Source organism: Lissotriton helveticus, chromosome 6 (genome assembly GCF_964261635.1).
Source record: "Lissotriton helveticus chromosome 6, aLisHel1.1, whole genome shotgun sequence".
NCBI classification, from domain to species: domain Eukaryota; kingdom Metazoa; phylum Chordata; class Amphibia; order Caudata; family Salamandridae; genus Lissotriton; species Lissotriton helveticus.
The window spans coordinates 1,157,775,739-1,157,798,492 of NC_136067.1; the positions used below are offsets into that span (position 1 = coordinate 1,157,775,739).

The 22,754-nt window shown below is 44.6% G+C and overlaps 1 protein-coding gene across 4 annotated transcripts in view; it reads right to left on the minus strand.

The window, feature by feature from the left end:
• The window catches only part of VIT (vitrin), a 1,808,828-nt gene that overhangs the window by 389,083 nt on the left and 1,396,991 nt on the right, over positions 1-22,754 (minus strand). For all 4 annotated transcript variants that reach the window (XM_078648825.1, XM_078648826.1, XM_078648823.1 and 1 more), the window contains one exon: positions 21,998-22,145. In XM_078648825.1, the coding sequence (XP_078504951.1) occupies positions 21,998-22,145 (148 nt within the window). The remainder of the gene's footprint in view (positions 1-21,997; positions 22,146-22,754) is intronic.

Genomic DNA, 22,754 nt, shown 5'->3' on the forward strand with positions numbered 1-22,754 from the left:
CAATTCATACCGTCTAGTTTTGGATTACCGACACCTTAACACATGTTGCAAAACTTTTGCAGTGCAAAACTCACACAGTGCTGCACTAATGAATAACATAGTGCGCAAAAAATACAAAACTACCTTGGACATCTCCAACGGATTCTTTTGTCAAAACATAGCACCAGAGAGCAGATATTTAACAGCTTTCTCAGTAAATGGCACTCAAAAACAATTCTGTCGGTTAGCCCAGGGGTACAAGAATAGCCCGGGGGTATTCTCAGCGAGAGTAACAGAATTACTACAACAATATGATGATGAAGCATTATCTTATGTCGATGACATTTACTTAACAGATGATGACTTGGAAACTCACTTGAAAAGAGTGAACACCATAATACTTGGTTTCGCTGCAGAGGGTTACAAATTCAACTTCAAAAAATCCAGAATTGCCCATCTGACAGTCCTATTCTTAGGATATGAGTTATCAAGTGAAGGCAAAAGCCTGGCAGACAATTTCCTAGAGAAATGTGCCGTAATCCAAGCTCCTAAAACACTAAAAAACCTACAGTCAATTCTAGGCTTCCTAAATTTCGGAAGAACTTACATTGCAAATTACGCAGAAAGGGTCAAACCCCTTTACGATCTAATTAAACCAGACTTTAAAAGATCCAGTTGGACTCAAACACACACAGAAATTTTGAGATCCTTACAAACAGACATGCTAATTAAAACTAAATTAGAAACCCGTGATAATACACGCAACCTTGTGATCCGAGTCATCCCAGGGAGATGCGGATTCACATACCTGACCTCTAATGAGGGAGAAAAGGTACCAATTGCATTCAGATCACACTTGTACACAAAAGCTGAACAGAGATTCAGCAACAAAGGAAAAATTGTTCAAGCAGTTCAAACCGCAATAGCTAGAGAAAAAGACATAGCTGACGGTAGACATATCACAGTCAGAACAGCTGAATCAGCCTTTGAAGCATTAACAACACCGTGTAATTTACCAACAACAACATTGGATCCAGAATGGTTACAATGGGTAAATTCAATCACAACGGACAAAGTATACTACTTCTTTGATCCAGAACTAGAAGAATTAAAAAATCTAAAATACGAAAAAACGTATCCTCTGCCAATCGACATTCTGCCTCTACGACATTACGCCTGTGTAATCTATACAGACGGACATGCTCAACCCTCCGTTTGGGGAGAACATGCATACAATCCCACATGTGAGATCACAAAAGAAGTGTGGCGCGGAGGTAAACTAAGACCTCTATTAACAAAATCACACTCAGTAGAAACAAATTCAGAAATGCAAACTGAAATAATAGCTTTGAAAATGGCGCTAGATAATGCGGATCGCGAATTCCCGACACTTATAGTGTCAGATTCATATTTCTGCGTCAAAGCATATAACAAGGATTTGCAGACATGGATTCAGAACGGTTACAAAGATGACACAGATGCACCAATAAAGCAGAGACTTCTCTGGGAACAAGTAGCTCTTTTGAAGAAAGAACTACCAAAGACTCACGTGACTCACTCACTGAGTCATCAACGTGATGGCGTTCACGTTGTGGGGAATTCATTGGCTGAGACAGCCGCAGCGGCAGCCACTAAATCGGCTCCCGTAGATCGAAAAAAGCATACATTAAAATACATTGACGGTGAAACATTGCTGGCGGTGAAAACGTCATCAAAAGGCGACTGCTCAGCGTTACCGATCAACTATCCACTCAATTATACATACATAATCGATGCAAACTCCGTCCCTTTTGCTCGAATCCCTGGAGTGGGGGATAGAGTGATTCCAAACAAGGACAGGAGAAACTTGTTAATCGCAGACGCACACATGGGCGAGGGTCACAGACACCTTAAATTAAAAGATTCTCTGGAAGATTTACAATCACGGTACTGGTGGCAAGGCATGAGCCTCCATCTTACCATCTTTGTAAAAAACTGCCCAAACTGCAACAGAGATCGCAGTGGGGAGAGAAGCAGTTTAATACCTCGTCGTATCAAGGCAGATAATATTACCAACAAAAAGAATGGCTTGCGATTAACATACACAGGCTAGTTCCACTTATAATGTAGTCCACAGCACTCAGCTGACGTCCGGACTGTTATACAAGATTTGCGAGTCTAAATGGCATATACGCTAAGAGCATGCTACGTTCGACCATTTTTTTTTCTTTTTCTCAGGCAATCCAGCCTGGGGGGAAAAGAATGACCAAATGAGCACAGCCCAGCGGGAATCTTCTCACTTCCTTCCTGAGGGTATGGGATGGTGTAAAGAAAAAACCAAGACAGAAAGCAATCTATAATAGAAAGGATATTAGGTTCGGGAGCTGGGTGGGTCAAACATCTAATAAGTGTCCAACGTAGTCTAAATAACTTGCCAAGAAATTCTCTGAAGGGATTCAGTCCGTACGAATTATTATTCGGAACTAGGATGTTGATCTCTGACCTTGATAGTCAGACTTCAGTGGTAACAGAAAAAAGCTTTGATGTCAAAGACCGTTTGGCTATTTTGCAGGACTTAAACAAAACAAGAAAAGACCTGAGCAACATACAGTTGAAACAACAGCCAACAACCACTGAAGAATCACCACCTGTCCCAGCAAGACCTGTCTGGATTCCAAAAGTCGGGGATCTAGTCAGGGAGAAGATCGCGGTAAAGAAGGAATTTGGGCCTTCTTACAGAAAAGCAGTTCCTGTCTTGTCTGTCAACGGGACAAGATCAGTTGTACTACCGCCACTTGCTGGAAAAAAGGAGAACCGAGTTGTATCCATCGACCTGGTAAAACCACAACATGTGGCCAATAACAAACAGTAGGCCAAGTGGACTCCCAATAAGTAGCAGAACACCAAGGTTTGCTACCAGTACAGAGGTCCTAACAAAGAGGCTCATCACATTCGAAACGCCTACAGAAGAACAACAAGGACTATGCAACAATGCAATAGAACTTAGACCTCTGAAAACCCAAATAAAGACATTTAGCAGAGACACACCAATCTATACTGAAGTACCAAGTGAAAATGCAAAAAACAAAAATCCTGAACCAATTGGAACAATTGACAGAACTGCATCCGGTTACTTCATCAACTTCGATGATTCCTCTGAAGGCTTCAGCGAACAAAAGACACAGCCATCATCAAAATCCTTTAAAGACAAAGCGAAGGAACTTTTGAAACAACTAAAAGAAACATATCTGATTTCTCCATGGATTGAATTTTGGGTGGGTTTTGGTGCATTTATCCTCATACTTTGGCTCATCATGGTATTTACTTTGGGACGCTTCATTGAGGGAAAATATGCTAAAATGGACACAGCAAGTCAGAACATCAACTTGGTCCTCAAACCACACACATCTTCACACGTCGAGAAACGAGAACTTTCTTCAGAACTTTCTTCAGCCAACTTCACAGCAATTCCAATACCTGGTGGGGTAGCCTGGGACAACACTGACTATGAAATTTATGGTCCGGTCGAGATCCTGAAATATCCACACCAAATTAAGATCTCTTTGAGTGACTTTGCAAAACCAAACTCATTTGCTGATGATTGGGACTTTGAAAGTATAAACAATATGATGTCTGACTTAGTAATGTCTGCTAAATTTACAAAACATGATTATTTGCAAGGTTCTACAAATTATGATAGTATGTATTGCTATAACCACTATGGTAACCATTTCTTGCATAAATCTGCACAACCTAGAAATGTTTTAAATTTTAATCAATGGGAACATTGTGCTACACCTCCAAAAGGGAGCTCTAGAACCGTTTATGACAAATATTCATACTTTCAAGGTTTTAACACTAGTAATGCTGAAACATTTTATTATAAATTGTCAAACAAGACAGGGACCAAAACCATGATAACCAACACAAAATTGATTTATTCTGATTCATTCTTTGAAAAAATGAATACTTTTGGATTCGATTATTGGGACAAAAATGTTGATTTGAAAAGTGTTTGGGGCACAAAAGAATGGCAAGTACAGGGTTTAGAAGCTTTGTTTAGAGCCTGCATGATCCCAGAACAAATGATATTTTTAAATGACACTGTTCAACAAACCACCTGTCTTGGCTTAGCCAAAATCAAAGATTTAAATAACCCGTCTATTCCAAAGCCAACAATGTTTAGCAATAACTCTGATACAGATGAAGAAATAGACATAAACCATATACTTAACCAAAACAGAACACATCCTGATTGGAAACAATGGTTGATCTGGCCCACAGATACAAATAACTGTCAAGATAGATTCCTGAATAAAACACAGGGTTTCAAAATGACCAGGCCAGACCCTAGATATCCCCAAAGACATCACCCAGGGATAATAACAACCTACAGTGTGGGCAAATTATGCCTTCAATGGCTACAAACTTCCACACTGCCTGAAATTAAGCAACACCTAACTTTACTTACTGATGGTGCTGACTTGCGTGATTTCATAATGGGACCACGCAAACAGCGTCAAAAGCGTTTCATAGCAGCCTCTGTATATGCAGCATACAATGAGGCCTGGAAGGTTACTCAAATTGAGACAGCAGAAAGAATACGGGAAATTGACCGTATTAATTTGGAAAAATCCCTTTCTGTAGTGGACAATGGGTTAATGACTCTGTCCTCCAGAATTTTTTCATTGGACAGCATTGTGTCTTCAGCAATCGATATATTATCGCAAGACTTACTGTTATTACAACATGGTCAGTCACAATTGCGTTCTATCGTACAGCTTGGCTGGACGTTACAAAATCTGCGTTCAGGCTATGTGCCTTGGCGTTTAATCAACACTACGTCACTATTCCAAATCTTTAACCTTACTGATAGACAAATCGGTATGGCGCAGAAGGGTGCTGATTATACAATCTTGAGCATTGAAAAACTAGAAAGATTACCGTTGACAATGTCAGAACGACCTGTCAGTGAATGGATAATCCACGGAATCATAAATATTCCAATCTCAACCTTCAGGTTTCAATACTGCCAAAAATATATACAGGCTGGCATGTACGAGAAATTGGGAAAGGGGTACCTTAAAACAACTTGGAACCTGCCCTATTCACATGCATGTGTCAGTAACAAAGGACAGAAAGTGTTTCTTAGTGGCAACAATTGTGCTATGTCACTAAGCGGCACGCTTCTGTGTAACGGTATTAGTTTGCACGGAGCCTGTGAAGGGAATTCATACAACCTTTCATGTCACCAGCAAGGCGCACCTGCAACTGAAATAGAACCATTCTTTCAAAGACTCTATAATGGGAGTTACATTCTTATTGTAGACCGCAGATGTTGTAGTCTTATGCCCGGGACTCCTTATCTCGTCACTACGACGGCGAAGGTCAAGTGCTGTGGACGTTCTTTGTTCCCCAGCTCCTTTCCAGACAGGGAGGCGAGGGCATGGCCCAGTTTGAAAATTACTTCTATTCGAATAGACACTTTAAGCAGAATGAAAACAGTGCTTCTTCAGACGCCTACAAGGCTCACGTCATCAAAAGAAACGTATGATCTACAAGTCGCAAGGACGACTGCAGAGATACATACATTATTATCAACCAATTCCCCCGTACATTTCGCGGAAATCCTGAGCGAAATCTTAAATATTTCTGATACCACAGGGTCTCAAAGGTATTTAAGACAGTATTTTCGATGGCATTAACACCATTCAAAGCCATACTGGGTATTTTTCCAGATTTCGTCCATTCGATTTTTGGCGGACTTCCCCTAATCCTAGGACTAATTGCAGGAATCCTATTCCTAGTCCTTATTTTTCGATATGGCAACCCGTGTCACAGATCAAACTCTCGCGACAATGGAAGATACGATCCTAGCCATTGGATACCGGGACCGGATATCAAAAATCCTGGGACTCTCCCGGCTTAGAGACCTGAACATGACTTGGTTTCTATCATTTCGACCAATGTGGCAAAGGTGTGTTTTACCTGTACTAAGGTGTCTGCTATGCGGAGAAGAATGCGTGTTAGACACCTGTCTGACGCTACAATCGGATGCGCCGGTGGATGCAGATACACTGTTGGTTCCTACCAAGGTTCACGCACTGTGCTGCCCTCAAAGGCTGCCAATTCTGATGACGGCATTCCTGGAATCTTCACCACTGCGATTGAAGAGTAGTGAAGTACGAGATGAAAGCAGCATCGAACAGGTACGACCTTCTGTCAGCAATGCAAATCAGAATGTCAATGCAGACAATCATGCGCATGAATGCATGGTTACCCCTATTTCCGACTTAGTGGAACTTTCCCATGAAGCTGTTGACAGTTTTTTCGAAAGCCTGAATGATATGATGTTCTCTCCGGAACAGAAATAGAGACTTTTGAGTAAACTCGCACACGGCGTTCCCTGAATCCGGCCTTCAACTTAAAAAATAAAGTCACATGAACAATTACAATCCAGTTCACGGACAGCAACTTTTTTCAGCAAGCCCTTAAAATATTTTTCAATATATTTTTCCCCGGGACACTGACCTTCTGCTTAAAGTAAGAAACTATTTCTAGAGAACTAAGATTTCTATTTTTTTAGATACTTTATAGACTTTATATAGACTTTAGCTGCCCGCTGGTATGTTCACAATATATTTTATGTGATGAAATGGTTTCGACTTTTTTTCTGTATAGCCATATTAAGAGCCATTTCATGTGTATTTCTCATATACCAACAAGCAATAATGCATAACAATGCGTGTTTACTTTTGCATTTAATTCATAGCTTAAGTGCATACAATATATATGACTGCAATTTTTCAGTATATTTGAAAATTTCAAAATGCATTTATGTATTTTGGGGTGGTAAGGTATACACTATACTCTATAGTATGTTGTACTATGTTATACTATGCATAGATTAGTAGATATGACCATAGTTAGCGTGGAGTGGGTGTCGTGTATTTCTATAGGTTCTGAATCGATCCCCCTATTCCTGACCATATTCTGGTTAACCTACCTAGCTAGTTAACTAACAGTCAGCCCATGAGGCAAGAAATCCCCCATGATGCAGATACCGTTATCTGACGCAGTCACACTACGGCACAGGAACGTGTTATCTGATTAGGTCATAACGCTTGAGATCTAATTAGACAAGCGACATTCCTCCAGCCCCTGATAAGGCATACGACGTTCTCATAACAAATCAAACCTATGACAACCTGGATAATCCGTGCGGCCATTGTTTTGATTTCACAGAGAACTTTAGTAAAGAATGTGCTAACGAGCAAGTCGTATGACATCTTTATTGACGTACCTATGTCCATCCTTACGTCAATCCCGGCACCTTTAAGGTATAAATATTGCCGACCTTGCCCTATGCAAACACACGCGTGGTGACAAGACGGAGCAGCCATACTTGCCGAAGCCGAGAGCAGAAGCAGACCCCGCAGGCAACAGCCCCGCCTTCCTGACGCGCTGAGAGACGCGCTGCTATCTCAAGCCGAGAGACCCAGCACCGGCGCTTCTGGGCAGCCCTCGCAGGCAGCCTGGAATATCGAGAGCAGAGAAAGAGATACCATTCCTCATTCATCCTAAATTCCAGGTACAGAACTGAATAACCCCTCCTAGAGAATTCTTTAGTTATTCACTTGGCAAAAACAAACTTAACTTAAACTGTAACTTTCTATTCCCGCCCACGTATTAGACTTAGGTCAGGTACACGGGGTAGGCGTATTTAGAAACACCAGTTGAGTACGTTTAGTCAAATGTATATGTGTATGTAAATATATTTTAATCATTTTAAACATCATATGGCTCAGAAACCATATCAATGTTTTTACAGTATTATTTTATACTATTGCTTTTAATGTATGCACTTTACTTAACTATAAGTATTGCAATAATATCGATCCATTTCTCTTGTACGAGAAAAGAGACTGATCAATAAATAACATCTTTTATTGAACACGCCCGTCTCCTCCTTTTCTCTACATTCTGATGAGACTAAGAATGCACGTACTGACTGAGTAAAATAATTGCCTTGTGCTCACACGACTCTTGAGATTGACTCTTGATTAGGGGAGAGCAAAGTTGTCATGTTCTATGGTTGTCAGAAACTAAATCCCTTCTTGTCTAATCAGGGGAGTTAATCCTTCCTTGAACATTCGAGAAAGTTTCTAGCGAACTCTGAGCTTAGCTGGCAAACCCAAAAATTAAGTCTAGTATCGACAGTAGTAGACCTAGTTAACGTCTGGCCTAGGCCTTTACTGCTGTAGGTACTATTCCAATGCGCAGAGCCTATTGGGAAAATAGGAGCTACACTACACTCCATGGTGTCAAAGGCCTTTGTGGCATCTAAAAAAACTGCCACTAGAGCCAATTGGTGATTGAGGTTGTGGGAGGTCGCTCTCCCGGGAATATAACCAGCCTTGTCAGGCAGCACTAGCTTCCCCATCAATAAACAGAGGCGGTTGGCTAAAAGTTTTGCGAGAATTTTAGCGTCTGTGTTAATGAGAGAGAGGGCCAGTAAGAGTCGCAGTGGTCTGCAGGCTTCCAGATGGAGGAAATTAACGCCTCACGCATTGTACCGGGAAGAATTTGTGCCTCTAGAGCTTCAAGGTACACCTCTCTCAACACCGGGAGCAACTGTTCAAGATACGCCTTGTAAAAGTCAATGGGAAGGCCGTCAAACCCAGGGGCCTTGCCCGATTTCATCTGCATAATGGCCACTAGAAATTCCTGTTGATTATCCCCTAACCACCCAAGCGCGATGTCTTGAAGGAATAGAGCAAAATCCGGGGATCCGTTCCTGTGAGAGTGATAAAGATTTGTGCAGAATTCAGTGAATGTTTGCAAAATATCGCACTATCCCGGTGTTGTGACCTGAGTTGTAAATTATATCCATAATGTAATTAGAGAAACGAGGCAAGCGAATTTCCGTCGCTAGCGCCCTGCCAGGCCTCTCCCCTTCCCCAAACCTATGGGCAGTGAAGTATTTGCCGCGGAAGCGAACCTCCAGTTCAGATGTGGTGGTGTATTCCATGAGCTTGCTCTGAAGTGTAGCCTTCTGAGCTCCAGCTGCATCCTGCCACATATCTTTTTCTAGTTGTTTAAGTTCCCCTTTAAGACAGCGCAGACTGCGGTGAATGTCTCTGAGTACTCCAAAGCTTTTCAATATGCAGAATCCACGCACCATGACCTTAAAAGCCTCCCAAAGGTTGCTCATATGGTTGACTGTGCCTTTATTCCTCTCAAAGAAATCGGAAATCTCTTCCCCAAGTTCCGCCTTAAAGGCAGTGTCCAATAGCGCTTCTGGCAGCAGCCACCAAGTGCGTGGGGAGGCAATCAAGTTAGGGGGAGCGATTGTCATGCATACCAGAGTATGATCCGATAGGGTCCTGGCCATGTGCTCCACCGAGAGAATCCAAGGAGCAACCCCACGGGAGACAATCCAATAATCAAGCCGTGACCAGGAAGCATGTGCCGTGGTGTAGTAGGTGCCTTCCTAGCCATAGGGGTGAACATAACAGCAAGCGTCAATAAGTCCATGATCAGGGAGCAAACGGGCTAATGTGTCATAAGTTCGGGTGTAATGGTGAGGAAGAGGGTTGGATCTATCCATGGAGGGGCACCTGCCAGTATTAAATTCCCCCCTCCCAAATGACGTGAGTGGATCCTATCATAAGGATGTGTCCCCATAGTGTAGTAAAGTAGTCTAGATCCTCTGTATTAGGCCTATAGCAGCAGATAAGTGTAACTGAATGCTACCCAGTGTGCCCCAGAGCATGCTGCTCCTACCAGAAGGGTTGCAGAACGTGCCACCTAGGATAAAGGGTGTGTTCTTTTTAACTTAAATCAAGGTTCCACAGGAATACATAGAATAAGACGAGAACACTCGCTCTGTCGCCCATTTACTCCTGAAACAGGGGGGATGGCGCGGGTCAACGTGTCTCCTGGAGCATCCAAATGTGTATCTGATGCCTGTCAAGATAAGCAAAAATTTGCCAACATTTACGGGGGTCACAAAGGCCCCTGACATTCCATGTAAGCAATTTTATGCGGAGTGTGTCAGGAGGTGGATGTGTTTCGCGGGGAGGGGTGAATGGCAAATGGAAACATCGTGATGGCGTGTGCTATGCATGTCTATTCCAGTGTTTGCTGGTATGATTATATGCTGCTGCGTTGCCTGAAGAACATTAAAAAACACCAATTCCCAACCCACCCCCATCCACAATGACACCCCAAATGTGCCGGTATTACATAGCCCAAACAACACCCCCAAAAAACGTGACATTGCAGGCTGGTTTTAGAAAGTCCAACAAGGAGAAATACAAGTAACTGGGGGGAATCGCCCATGTGGGGGATCGCTAGTGGGTCACGGTTCCCTCACTACTCACTTGTACTGCTAAGCAGTTACCCAATGGAACGGGTAGACAAAGGGAGAGAGAGGGTGGGCACTTGGCATAGTTCAGTTCAACCTGTCTGATCATGTATTGAGCCTGTGTCCACAACATAGAAAGGTCTAGTGCTGAGCAGATCACTCATCTGTCCATCATGTGCTGGGAGCCAGCAGGAACCTCGGAGCCCGGAAATGTTCAGTACTTTGGCCCCAGCCATCGGAAGTCTGTCTGCGGTTGAGCTCCCAGAGCCCACAGACGAAGCAGAGTGCCCAGCTGTCTGGTAGCATGCGATCTAAGCCAGTTGGAGATGGCACAGTGGTTATTACAGCAGGCATTGTCAAGAGCTTCTGCTTTCTCAAGAACCCTGGGTCAGAGATTAGTTCAAGTAAGAGGAGCCAGGTATGGAAATTCCATTGTAGCGTTAATTCTTTTAGAGTCCAGCTGTATTGAGGGATAAAGATCTGAAGGTGCGATCACTTGAGTCTCCTCGTGGTCAACGTCGTCGGACAGTTTTAAGGAAGTCCTCAACTTGTTGCGAGTTTGTAAAGATGTTGTGCTTGCCCTGGTGGGTGACTCGCAGGCATGCCAGATATAGGAGGGCATATTCGATTTTCCTCTTCCGGAGCTTCTGCTTGACATGTAGGAATTTACGCCTTGCCACCTGAACAGCAAGAGTGAAATCTGGGTATATTGTAAATTAATTCCCTTCGAAGTGAAGTGATTTATTCTCCTGGGAGAGTTTTAGAGCAGTGTCCCGGTCCTGATAGTTTAGTTGGTTGGTTGATAGCTTTATTTCGATATGCATATATCATAAAAGCATTACACAGAAATATATAAAAACAGCACATCAAAAAAAGTCGTAGACTGTACATGATAACATCAAATAGTAAAAGCAGAATAAATAAGTTGTTTGTAAAAAAAGCATTAAATCGATAAAGACAGTCTTTTAAGACGAATCAACCAGGCCCATTTTAAAAATTTGGAAACAGCACAAACAATGGGGGGGGGGGGCAGTATTAGACAGTAAAATACGTAGAGCCACCGAATGCTGGCGGATACCCATCTCTTTACAGAGCGGTTTAAGCCAGTAAGTTCTTGGGCGCGCGTAATCTGGGCAGTCAAGGAGAAAGTGCGCCGCTGTTTCGCAACAGTCAGAACAGAGGGCACAAAAGCGTGATACCTGCTTGTTCGAGTTCCATCTTGAAAGGAAGTCGGCTAGGGGTAAAGTTCCTAGTCTGAACTTGATATACAAGGCCCGATCCATTGGAATGGTGATAATATCCAAGAAGGGTTCAAAGGCAGTAACATCTTTAATCCTCAAATATGCTGCGGTGGAATTGCAGTGATGCTGATTGCTCATAAGTTTTGAGGACACCCAACCCCAGTATATTTTTTTCAGGGCCTCCTTTGGGGGAGCTGAGTGGGTAGACCAGCAGGAACCCAGACCAAGTTCCCCGAGCAGGTGTTTGATGTCCCTGAGCCACTTAATCTTTTGCCAGCCATCCGAATGCATTACCTCCACCAGCCCGTCTGCATAGGATTTTAATTCCGGGACCCTCCACAATCGGGCCCACAGTAGGAGAGGCCGGAGGCGGGCCAAGTCTTTGATTGGTTTGCAGCCCGCATCCATAAGCACCGGGACAGTGGGGGTGCTCATTGGGACTGCCATTAAGTCTTTGATTAATTTGTTCTCCGCTTTAGACAAAGACTCCATGTTGCCCAAGCCCCATAGCTCCGCTCCGTAGAGCGAGGCGGGTACCGCTCTAGCCTTGTATATATCAATAATCGGGGATACACAATGTTTTGATGAAGTGTTATACTCCTTTAGCAAGGCTCCCCCCACCCTTTTGTGGACCAATGTCATTTTAGTGGTATGAGGTACCCAACTCATACTATCGCTCAACCGGATTCCCAGGTAGTCGAATTCTGCAACTTTTTCAAGGGGGATAGAATTCAGGATGGGGGGGCGACCCAGTTTTCTGGGGGGATGCATGACTAGATATTTAGTTTTTTCTACATTTATAATGAGACCTCTCATTACACAAAAATCCTGAAACCGGTTCAGGAGCTTTTGAAGGCCCTGGGGAGTTTTCGAGATGAGAAGGGTGTCGTCGGCAAACAACAAAGTTGGGATCTTAACATCACAGAGTGTGGGGGCGTCTGCTGGTTCTTCAAGCAAATAGTCTACCACCCCATTCACGTATAGCGAGAAAAGGGTGGGTGCTAGGACGCAGCCCTGCCGTACACCCCTCTCTACCTGAATCTTGTCAGTCTTCTCCCCATTCAGGCCCCATCTGACCTGTGCATAATTAGCGTTATGCAATTTCATTAGGAGGTCCACAATGTATGGGGGCATCCCAAGACCGTACAGCACCCTCCAAAGTTCCTCCCTGGGAACAAGGTCAAAGGCAGTCTTCAGGTCTATAAAGGCCAAATAAAGACTGCCCTTCCCCTGGACCACCACCTTCCAATACAGTAACAGGAGTCTAAAGACTTGTTCAATTGTTCCTGTGCCTGTGCGGAACCCGGCCTGCATCTCGGATAATATATGGTTTTCATCTACCCAAGAAAGGATCCTACCCAAAATTGCTTTTCCTGCCACCTTCTGGGTCGAGTCTATCAGGCTTATAGGCCTATAATTTCCCGGTAGATCACGATTTCCCTTTTTGAAAATTGGGACTACCTCTGCCCCCTTCCAGGACTCTGGGACAGACCCTCCCTCCATGATGGCATTTAGGAGAGCAGAGATCAACACCCCCCAGTCACCTGGATATGCACGGAGAAGGTCCCCTGGTAGCCCATGATAGTTTAGTAGGCGAGCCACCATGGGACGTGAAGGGCTGCCCGTAGGGGGCCTGGGACCCAAGGAGCGATGCAGCCATTCAACGATGAGATGAGTAGAGAACGCTTCCGTCCCAAAAGTATTCCGCAATAGTCGCTCAACACAGTTTTCCATGCAGCCTGTTTTGGTACTCTCCGGTATACCCACAACTCGAATGTTATTGCGGTGACTGCGGGCCTCCAGGTCTTCATTTTTGGCAGCAATCACCTTCAACAGCTTTTCCATCAGGGCCACCTGCTGTTGCATCTGAGATGTGGTGTATTCATTATCCGAGAAGTGTTTTCCCGCCTCCTTGATTTGCACATCATGCTTGTCGACATTTTGGACAAGGAAGTCTAAGCAGCTGTTCATGGAGTCCATTTTAGTGGAAAGGCTTGTTAAGCTATGTTGCAGGGCCAACAGCAGAGTTTTTACTTCCTCATCCGAGGTCGAGGATTGTGCTGGCGTGTGTTCGTCATCTGGTTGGCTGCTATCTCTTAAGCCTGAGCGCACACAAGTCTTTTTGGCATAAAAGACGAGCTTGGGCTGGCGGCCATCCCGCTTCCCCATCACTGCTGGGGGGAGAGAGTGAATGTGCAGCAATGCAGGGAATGTTGAAGGACGCCCCCTCAATGTCAGCATGCGCGCGACAAGTTGTCCAGAGCGGAGGCCCTGGTGTAGGGGGTCATCAGATGATTCCCATTGCAGTGTCTGTCAATATGTGCCGGTAGGTGTCGATCAGTGGCTGAGGATGCCAGCAAGTATGGTGCGCAGGCCAGGTAGGAGTAGGAATCAGGGCAGATCGTGGGCCTCAACGCTGCGTATTGGAATATGCAAGCCGTGATCGGTAAGGATGTATGTCCAAACTTGTGCACTGGTTGCGTAGAACAAGACTGGTGCTTCAGACCTACAGAGCTGGCAGGAATGTGAGTTCCTTAATGCAGGGATACCGGTTACAATCAGCTAGAGATGACCAGCCCTGGGTATGGTAGAGTCAGATGGGTCACCCTGCAGTGGTCGCCAATAGGCACCAGAGCACATCAACAATTGCCCGAGGGTGCCCACCAGGGAGATGTGCCGACCGTATGGGACAAAGAGGCAGAGCAGGTTGCAGGCCACAACGCAGCACCGCGCTATATGCAAGTCTCGGTCTGCCACAGGCCTCCGACGCTGGCGGGATGATGAGTCCTGACAAGCTTGTATGAGATCGCCCTGTATCCTCAGGGCCCGGGCTCCTTGGAAAACAATGTTCAATGTGCTGCCAAGGTTAAACAAGGCTGCAGTACAGGGCGCAATGGGAAGGCGCACTCGCTGTCGTCCACTTCACCAAGGAGCAGAGAGGGTTCCTAGGGGCAGTAGCTGTGCATGGGCAAGCTCCTCAAACTGGTGGCGGAATGCGGAGCAGAAATGCAAAATTGTGCGGCTGGGTGGTCGTGCTCACGTACTTCTCACGGCTTCAGCAGGCCGCTGGGATCGCGGTCAAATTGCTGCCTTCACAACAGATTTTTCCCCCGCTGTCAGTCCTCGTTGGGGGTCGCCTGCAACACCACGGCACTGCTTGAGGATGGCAGGGAGCTCGGCAGACGGAGTCGGGTGGTCGCCCCACACCGCCCAACTTCACGTGGGACCCCTAGGGCTCGTGCTTTGGCAGCAGCCACCCAAGGCTCCAGACGAGGCACTGCGCCCGTCCCGGTAAGGGCAGAACCCGGCTCAGGAGTCGCTGGACAAGGTCGGAAAGCCCCAGATTTCACACCGGAGGTGGTGGATGAGGTGGGTGATCAGCGGCAGGCTTTACAGACAGGATTAATATATAATGAGCAGGATTAATGCAGGATTTTGCAGCCAAGCTGCCAGAGCCTCACCAGCGTGCGGCCATCTTGGTCGTGCACCACCCAGCGCCCCCAGGAGACAGAATATGAGTAGCCTTGGAGCATTTTTAAAATGTTGTTACATGTAAAAAATGATGCAAATTCTACACTTAGTACAATTGTTTGGGAGGCAATAAATGACTCTAGAAATTCCACAGCACATGAATATTTTAACCTGGTCCTACCCACTCTTAAGGCAGATGAACTCTGGGCTTTATCCCTCTCTCAAGTTGCATTTAATAGAGTCAGCAATGGAAATAGAAAAAAGATTTCCTCTTTATGGATACAGAAATGTTAGCTAATAGAGCCCATGTGTGGATGGTTATCAGTTTATATGGCCCCTTAACATTTCAGACATATTTAGGAGGTTTGCATGGATTAAATCCAAAACTAAAACTTCTGCTCTCCTTGCTCAGAGACTTCCAAGTTTGTGTTAATTTGCCTTCTCGGATGAGACTGTCTAAAGAGACTTCATGTCGCCTCTGTAATTTTTATAGGGAAGACATTTGCCACATGGTTTGCTGCTGCCCAGCCCTAATGGAAGACTGCTAAGACAGTTTTTTAATCGGAACATCATGTGAACATGCCGGCAAGCAGTTATAGCCTGTCTCCAAGGGCATGATTTGATATTTTGCGGAAAAGTTTTAAAAGGTATGTCTATTGCTGAGTCCAAAACTTGCAATGTGCGAGCTGTAATGGCCACTGACAGGGTTACACGCCGTGTGTATGAGGTCTATCTACACTGAGTTTGTTTTATTTTGAACAATGAATTTTACTGATATACATAATTGAACGTGTTAAACAAGATGGTTCTATCTTTGATTATTATTTAGACTTAGGACGAGAGAGGATTTTATCACGCGTTTATTTCCCAAGGCGAACATGATGAAATGTTCCTAGAAGCTGTGTCAGCTTAGGCCTCGCACTGCAAGAAGGAACAAAGCCGCCAACAAGAATATAGGTCGACTTTTTACTGTATCTGGTGCAGAAACATTTGTGCAGGGGGAAGCTTCCGTTGGATGTTGATGGCGGCTGTTGAATCTTGGAGAAGCGCTGCTGTGAAAGGCGGGATCCCTGTTGCTGAATGCTGGGCGTCCACTCCAGGGTTTGCTGGGAGCAAGTGTTCAACGGAGCACGAAGCGATTCAGACAACTGCCATTTCCATGGCAAGGAGAGGAGGAGGCGAGGTGATGGCATAGTAATAGCGGACTGATAGAAGCAGGAGTTGCTAATCAGACCCCCCAGGATATAGCGGCATGGATTAGCAAATTTAGCGGCACAAAAATGGAAATTTAGCGGCACAAATATGGAAATTTAGCGGCAATTTTGCGGCATTATATTTGGGCATTTTTCCTACAGCAAACACAGATATCTTAGTTTTTTTTGTTATTTAACAACATGAAGCTATGTATATTTGGTTTATTTACAATGTAGACACTTTGTTTCCCTCGAAAAGCAAAAGACTGCCCGTCAGCAGCCCAGGGCAGCAAAACTGCGTTACAGGTGTCCCGCGTTGCGTGGGGGGGGGGGGGGGGGTAGGACTGTCGTCCCACCAGGAGCTACCAGCATCATTCACGGGAGGTCGGCAGAAACTGGTCCGGCTTATGACGTTGGAAGGTTTGCCCAGCGATAGAATGGCATGGAGTTTCTTCAGAGGGAGGTGCTGGAGTGAGTTTGGAGGTTCATCACTCAACAATCATTTGCGCCCTCAGCTCTTCCTCAAGACCAGCGACGGTGCACTACAGCAACTCACTCTATACTGGAATTCACACTCAACTGGCCGGAAGAACTGGCCGGAAGACTTAAGATCATACAAAAATCAGTGGTCTGGCTCACTCTGAACCTCCATCCCTGCATTCACAAAATCCCACACCTAAAAGAGCTCCACTGCTCCTAATTCACAAAATAGCACTCTTCAAACTCCTAATGCACACATACAAAACGTACACAACATTGGCCCCATGTACCTCAAAAACTGCATAAACTTCGACAACCAACCAAACACTTAAGTTCAGCTGGACTTATACTTGCAATCACACTCCACATACACAGAACCAGATCCTGAAGTCATACCTTCTCCTACCTCGCTCCTAAAGCCTGGAACAACCTGCTCTGCACATCAGAGCCGCCTCCTCAGAATTCTGCAAGAAACTGAAGATCTGGCTCTTCGCCTAGCACCGACCCTGGTTCAGCCCACACAGCTACTGTTTCAGCTTCAGGGTACCCTCCGGGAGATATGTGCGCTATACAAATACACGTAACAGATGCTGCATTTAAAATGAAGTTGTAAAGACAGAGAAATTCGTTTTTTGGTGCAAATCTGTCTCGTTTTGGAACACGTAGGGCCTCAAGAATGCTGTTATGGAGTGGGAGCTGTGACAGTGTGCTGGCACCGTGATTGCTTCTTCCAATCTCCAAAATAGGGTGCCACCAATGACCATAGAATATGTTAAATTGGAGAGAATCACAAGATAAAAATATAATAACTGTAAAGGTATAGATAAAAAGATAATGGAGATTGGTGACTTGCTAAATAGAAATCGTCCAAGATAAGTTAATAACCCTAACAAGGAATGTAACAGGCATTGTAATATGCAACACATCTACCAGCACATGGAAGTAGAAACAGGGCACGCTAACTAACATTAGTGGCCAGGCCCGAACAATCAGAAGCGAAGGACTACTACATGGAACAGAAATGTTTTTTAATTCTGTGTTTTGTTAACAGGACAGCACTTTGCTGTACATAACATGCTTCCGCACGTTCTATGATACAAGCAGCTTAATCCCATGATTTATCAGCAGGCCAAACCCTTGTTCCACATAGAGTCACCACACACACGCCCACCCAAACCAAAGCAACTCCCAGATTTTGCCAAACACTTCCTGGATCGGACTATAACGTACATAGCGTGGAATATATAAACAAATGCCTCGGTTTACGCGGGGCTCCTCTTTCCGTGCAGCCAGTCACACTAAGGCATGTTGAACCTAGCCTGGTGACTGCTTCTTCCACACTCTGTGCGCGCCCGCTCCCTCATAAGCAGTTTCCACTGACCTCTCTCACCCTCGTCATCTCCTACGCCCCTACTGTGTGAAAATTAGCACAGGGAAGAATTGGCAGCTGCCGGGGCAACTAAGGGTAATTACCAGGCGACTGTGTCGCACTTCCTGGACACAGATTTCTCTTTCTAACCAATTGCAGCTTTCACCGAGGCTGCCTGGCTGCCAAGCCTTTAGATTGGTCCTTTTCACTGTTAGTTATGTAAAACTAGCTTTCCGATTGGCTGTCCCGTTTTACTGTCCCGTTTTACCTGTTTACCTGTTGACAGCCACTGCTCAGACCTCCCAGGATATCATTAGCTTTTATAAAAATGCCGCGATTCTACTAAAGTGCCGATTTCGCGGGCACTTTAGTAAAAATCGCGGCATTTTTACAAAAGTGCCGATTTCGCGATTTTTTTGCAAATCGCGAAATTGCGATATCCTGGAGGGTCTGGCTAATTACTTGTGCACATGAACACTAGCAAACTTGCTTCCCTCTGAAGTGTCGGACTACATTACCCAGAATACAGGATGCATGGATGCAGGATACAGCAGCACGGTCCCTCCGAGACCGAAACCAAGCGTCAAGTGAGAGCAGAAGGAATCCGGCCCCGGAGGGCATAAATAATCAACCGTCCTTGGAGCCTGAAGGTCAAGAAGCTCCTGGGCGACAGGAGAGGCCAGGTTTGAGGTCTCTGGCTTGTCGCCCGGCAAAGTAAAGGCGCGAACACCGCTTGGGAAATCTCAGCGTCTGGCTAGCTGGGGGCTTGATTTTCTGGAAATTCAAGGGCGCATGCAGCGCTCGGACAAACTTAGTGGCTGACTGGTTGGAGGCCTGTTTTTTGAAGTCCCGTATTAGAGAAAGCAACATTGTCCCTGGACACAAAGGAAACAACTAGGGCAGGTTAAAGAGAACCCTGTGTGGACAAAAGTAGCAGGGCAGCGTAACACACACTATTGAACCAGGACAATTTGGGGGCTCAAGCTGCAGCAAGTTAAAACGCTTGCACATTTGGACATTTTGGAATAAGGAACATACCTCGATGCCGTGAGGGGAACGGCTGTCCTTGGGTCCTTCTGCGGACGACTCTCCACAGCGCCAGCAGCACCAGCGCCGTGAGGGGAACGGCTATTCAAACAAGCTCCATGCCGTGAGGGGAACGGCATTGCGGCTCTAACCACTGCCGCCTACAACTCACAGGAGCCTCCAGGGGAGCAACGTCACCACCGCGCCGGCACCAGCATTCAAAGCGCGCCCACACCCACGCATCGCAGGACGCGCGCGGGAGAATCCCGGGACAAGGGCGGGACCGTCTTAGGCCATCAGAGGCCGGAGGAGGCCGGGCCGGGCAACATCCCTTACACTGACATTCCGGGACTGGCTTACAAGGTACAGTGGGTATTAAACACAATTTGCCCAGTATATTGACATTGGACTAGAGTCATATTAACACCACATATGTGACTATAGTGTTCCTTTATTCTATCCTGATACATATTTGGTAGGAAATTTCTTTTTATCTTGCTTCCCATACTATCCGTACATCTAAATGGGCAAGCGGGTCTGCGCAATGAAACATATAGCCCCCGCTGCTCAAAAGGGCATTCCCAAACCCACATCAATTGATAGGATGTTGGAAAAAGCATTGGGTGTAGTTGCAACAGAAATAGAGCGTACAGAAAGGCGCCTATCGATTACCCCAAATCTAGATTTGAGCCCCCAAGTTAGTGACTCGTCAATAGACTTAAGGGGAACAAGCGTAGAGTCAACTAAAGACCAATCCCCACCAGTAGACAATCTGCCCCCGGATACCCCGAAGAGTGTTACCCCTAGGTATCCGGGTAGAAAATGTAAAGTAAAACATAAACATATTGCCAAACAACAACCCCCAAGAGAGAAAAGGGGAAAGGAAGTGGAAAAAGATGTGTGTAATCAGGGGGGGCCTAGTCCAGAGTCCATGCCAGTATCCCCCAATAAACAGCCAAATTGGGTTTCCCTTCTGGTAATGAACCTCCAGGAGCAAATCAGGTCTATTGTTAAAGACGAATTAAAACCTGTAATGGTATTGTTAGACGGGCTACTAGCAAAGATGAACGGTGGGGCATTAGACGCAGTAGCACCTAATGCTGCAACTAACATAAATAGAATGCCGCATGTGCAGGCTAGTTCTAGCAACATCCAAACTGAGGAGACTAATCATAAGAATAATTCAGTTCTGGTAATGAACACTGAAGATCCACAGCATGATAGTAAAAACAAGGTTCCCCAGGTAGAGGGGAAACGCCCAACAAACAAACACGCTAAACCAGGATCTCCCTAAACAGATAACGGGTGGGGCTTTAGTGAATACCCGTAGGCAGGGAACGATTGAGACCCGCAAGAAGCAGGATCATAGTGATATAGAGCATAAAAAGCAAACATTTTGCCCACCAACTATTAACTTGCCACAGGAGTTAGCTCCATACGTACTGGTACTTGCAGGAGTTCCAGAATTAAGAAAGGGCACTATAGAAACTCACCATGAGCTTAAAAATGAAACTACCCATTGGTTAACAAACCACAGCGATTTTAGGCTTGAGAATAGTCATGAGATAATAACTACAAGAAGGGTGGTATGGATAGGCGAACAATACAAGGAGCTTGATGGTGATTGCGTAGTAATTAATTTTAAAAATCCATGCATTATTGAGCACATCTTAGCAACTGAACATGGCTGGAACAGGGGCAGCACCACCCTGCTGCCCCTGGGCTATTTTTACCCTCCGATAAGGTCCTACCAGCCAGATTCCTTTTACCAACCCAAAAGGGGATTCTCCTTCTCTAGAAGAGCGATATATCTGATCCCAGGTAATCCGCTGAATAGCTTCCCAATTTTCAATATCCCGACAGTTAATGACAGTTTTGCCCTGAAGCTTTATTTATAGAAATGATTTAATGTCAGTTCTTCCCTGAAGTTTTATTTCTAGCAGAATTGTTTTTCATAGCCAAAAACCTTTTAGCAATAATCTTTGTTTTTACTTGTCTCCACTTTTAGCTAATTTATTTATTTATTGCACTGCGCACTTTCAACAAATTTCCTGTTAAGTTTTGCCTACCTGTCCAAATCTCATGCATTGCTCAAAATGGAATCACACTTGTGGCTAGTACCGAGTTTTTATCTTCTTTTTTTAGGACTGCTAGTGCACAATTTAAGTGTCTTAGTTATGCAAATGTTTTCCTGAGTGTTTTCTATTTTTTTCTTTGTCATGTAATTATACATTGTGTGCTGTACTTTTTTAGGTCATTCTGACCGAAATAAAGTCTATTTGAACTGATTTTATCAAAGGCACGTTGCACTTTTCTGACGATTTTGCACAAACTGTGTTGGTAATATACTCCAGGTGTAATGGCACTAAAGCAGAGTAATAAGGTTCATGAATTGTAAAAATTGTAGATCGGTGCCACCCTAATTAGCTCTCACCTTGAAATGTATGGAAAGATTTCTGAGGGTTTTTAAGTGTTTGAAGATAGTTTTTTAAATGTTATTTATTGACGATGTGCTATTTGATGGTTAAATTGTGTTATACTGTAAGTTGTAATTAACTGAACAATGAAGTTTCATTCATTCATTAATTTATTCAGCAATAGTCCTATTTTACTGTCTATTAGGGCATACAGAATAGTTACTTGTTAGGGTCTGAGGCGGACCAGCAAAAAGGGCCCTCTGCCTTACAACTCCCAGCGACAGAGAGCAAAGTCAACATTGAAACAGTAACGAGTAATAGTTCAGTGATCGGAATACGTTTTTTTAGCGTTTGTCAAACAAAATGGCACACCTTTCTTACGCAGAACAGCAAGACTGTGCAAAGACAAGATCAATTGATGATTAATTGACAGCAACGAGCTAGTTTAGCCTTTGGAGACAGAAAACTCTTACCCGTACTGAACAATTCCCATGAGAGGAGATACAGAGCCAACATGAAGTGCTTGAGCCATCTCAACAAGAAAAAGTTTCTGAATCTGAAAACGCCGTTTCCCAATGCTCCAACTTCCATCAATCAAAAAGGCCAGGTCAATTTTGCAGTCTAGAGAATAGGAAAGATGAATTGCAGCATACGAGTAGATTCTTGTATTCAAATACACTCATATTTTATACCTTAGTTTACAGTATGCAAAATATAAATGTCTTACACTGTACAGCAGGAAACTGATTCCTTTATGAGTACATTAGTTATCTAGAATTTGAAAATCGCAATCCATCATAAGATACGTCCTCAATGCTGCAAACTAACAGGCCCATGCATCAATATTGCATTTTGCGATTCCTTAATTGCGAAAAATAAGGAATCGCAATTAAGGAATTACAAAATGCAATGCATCAAGAAATCGCTAAATAAATTGCGATTTCTTAATATTCCTTAATTGCGACTCGCAAATTGCGACTCGCAATTAAGGAATACCTCCCCATTCATTCCTATGGGCCTGGAGGCCCATAGGAATGAATGGGAAGACATTCTCAATTTGCGATTAGCAATTTGCGAATCGCAAATTGAGAATGCGATTTCAAGGGTGCAGGGGTGTCCAAAGGACACCCTGTTGCACCCCTGAAACCAATCTGTGCACATATGTTGTGCACACACATGCCCTAAGGGCATGTGTGTGCACAACATGAAACTTTGAAAAATGCACAAAAG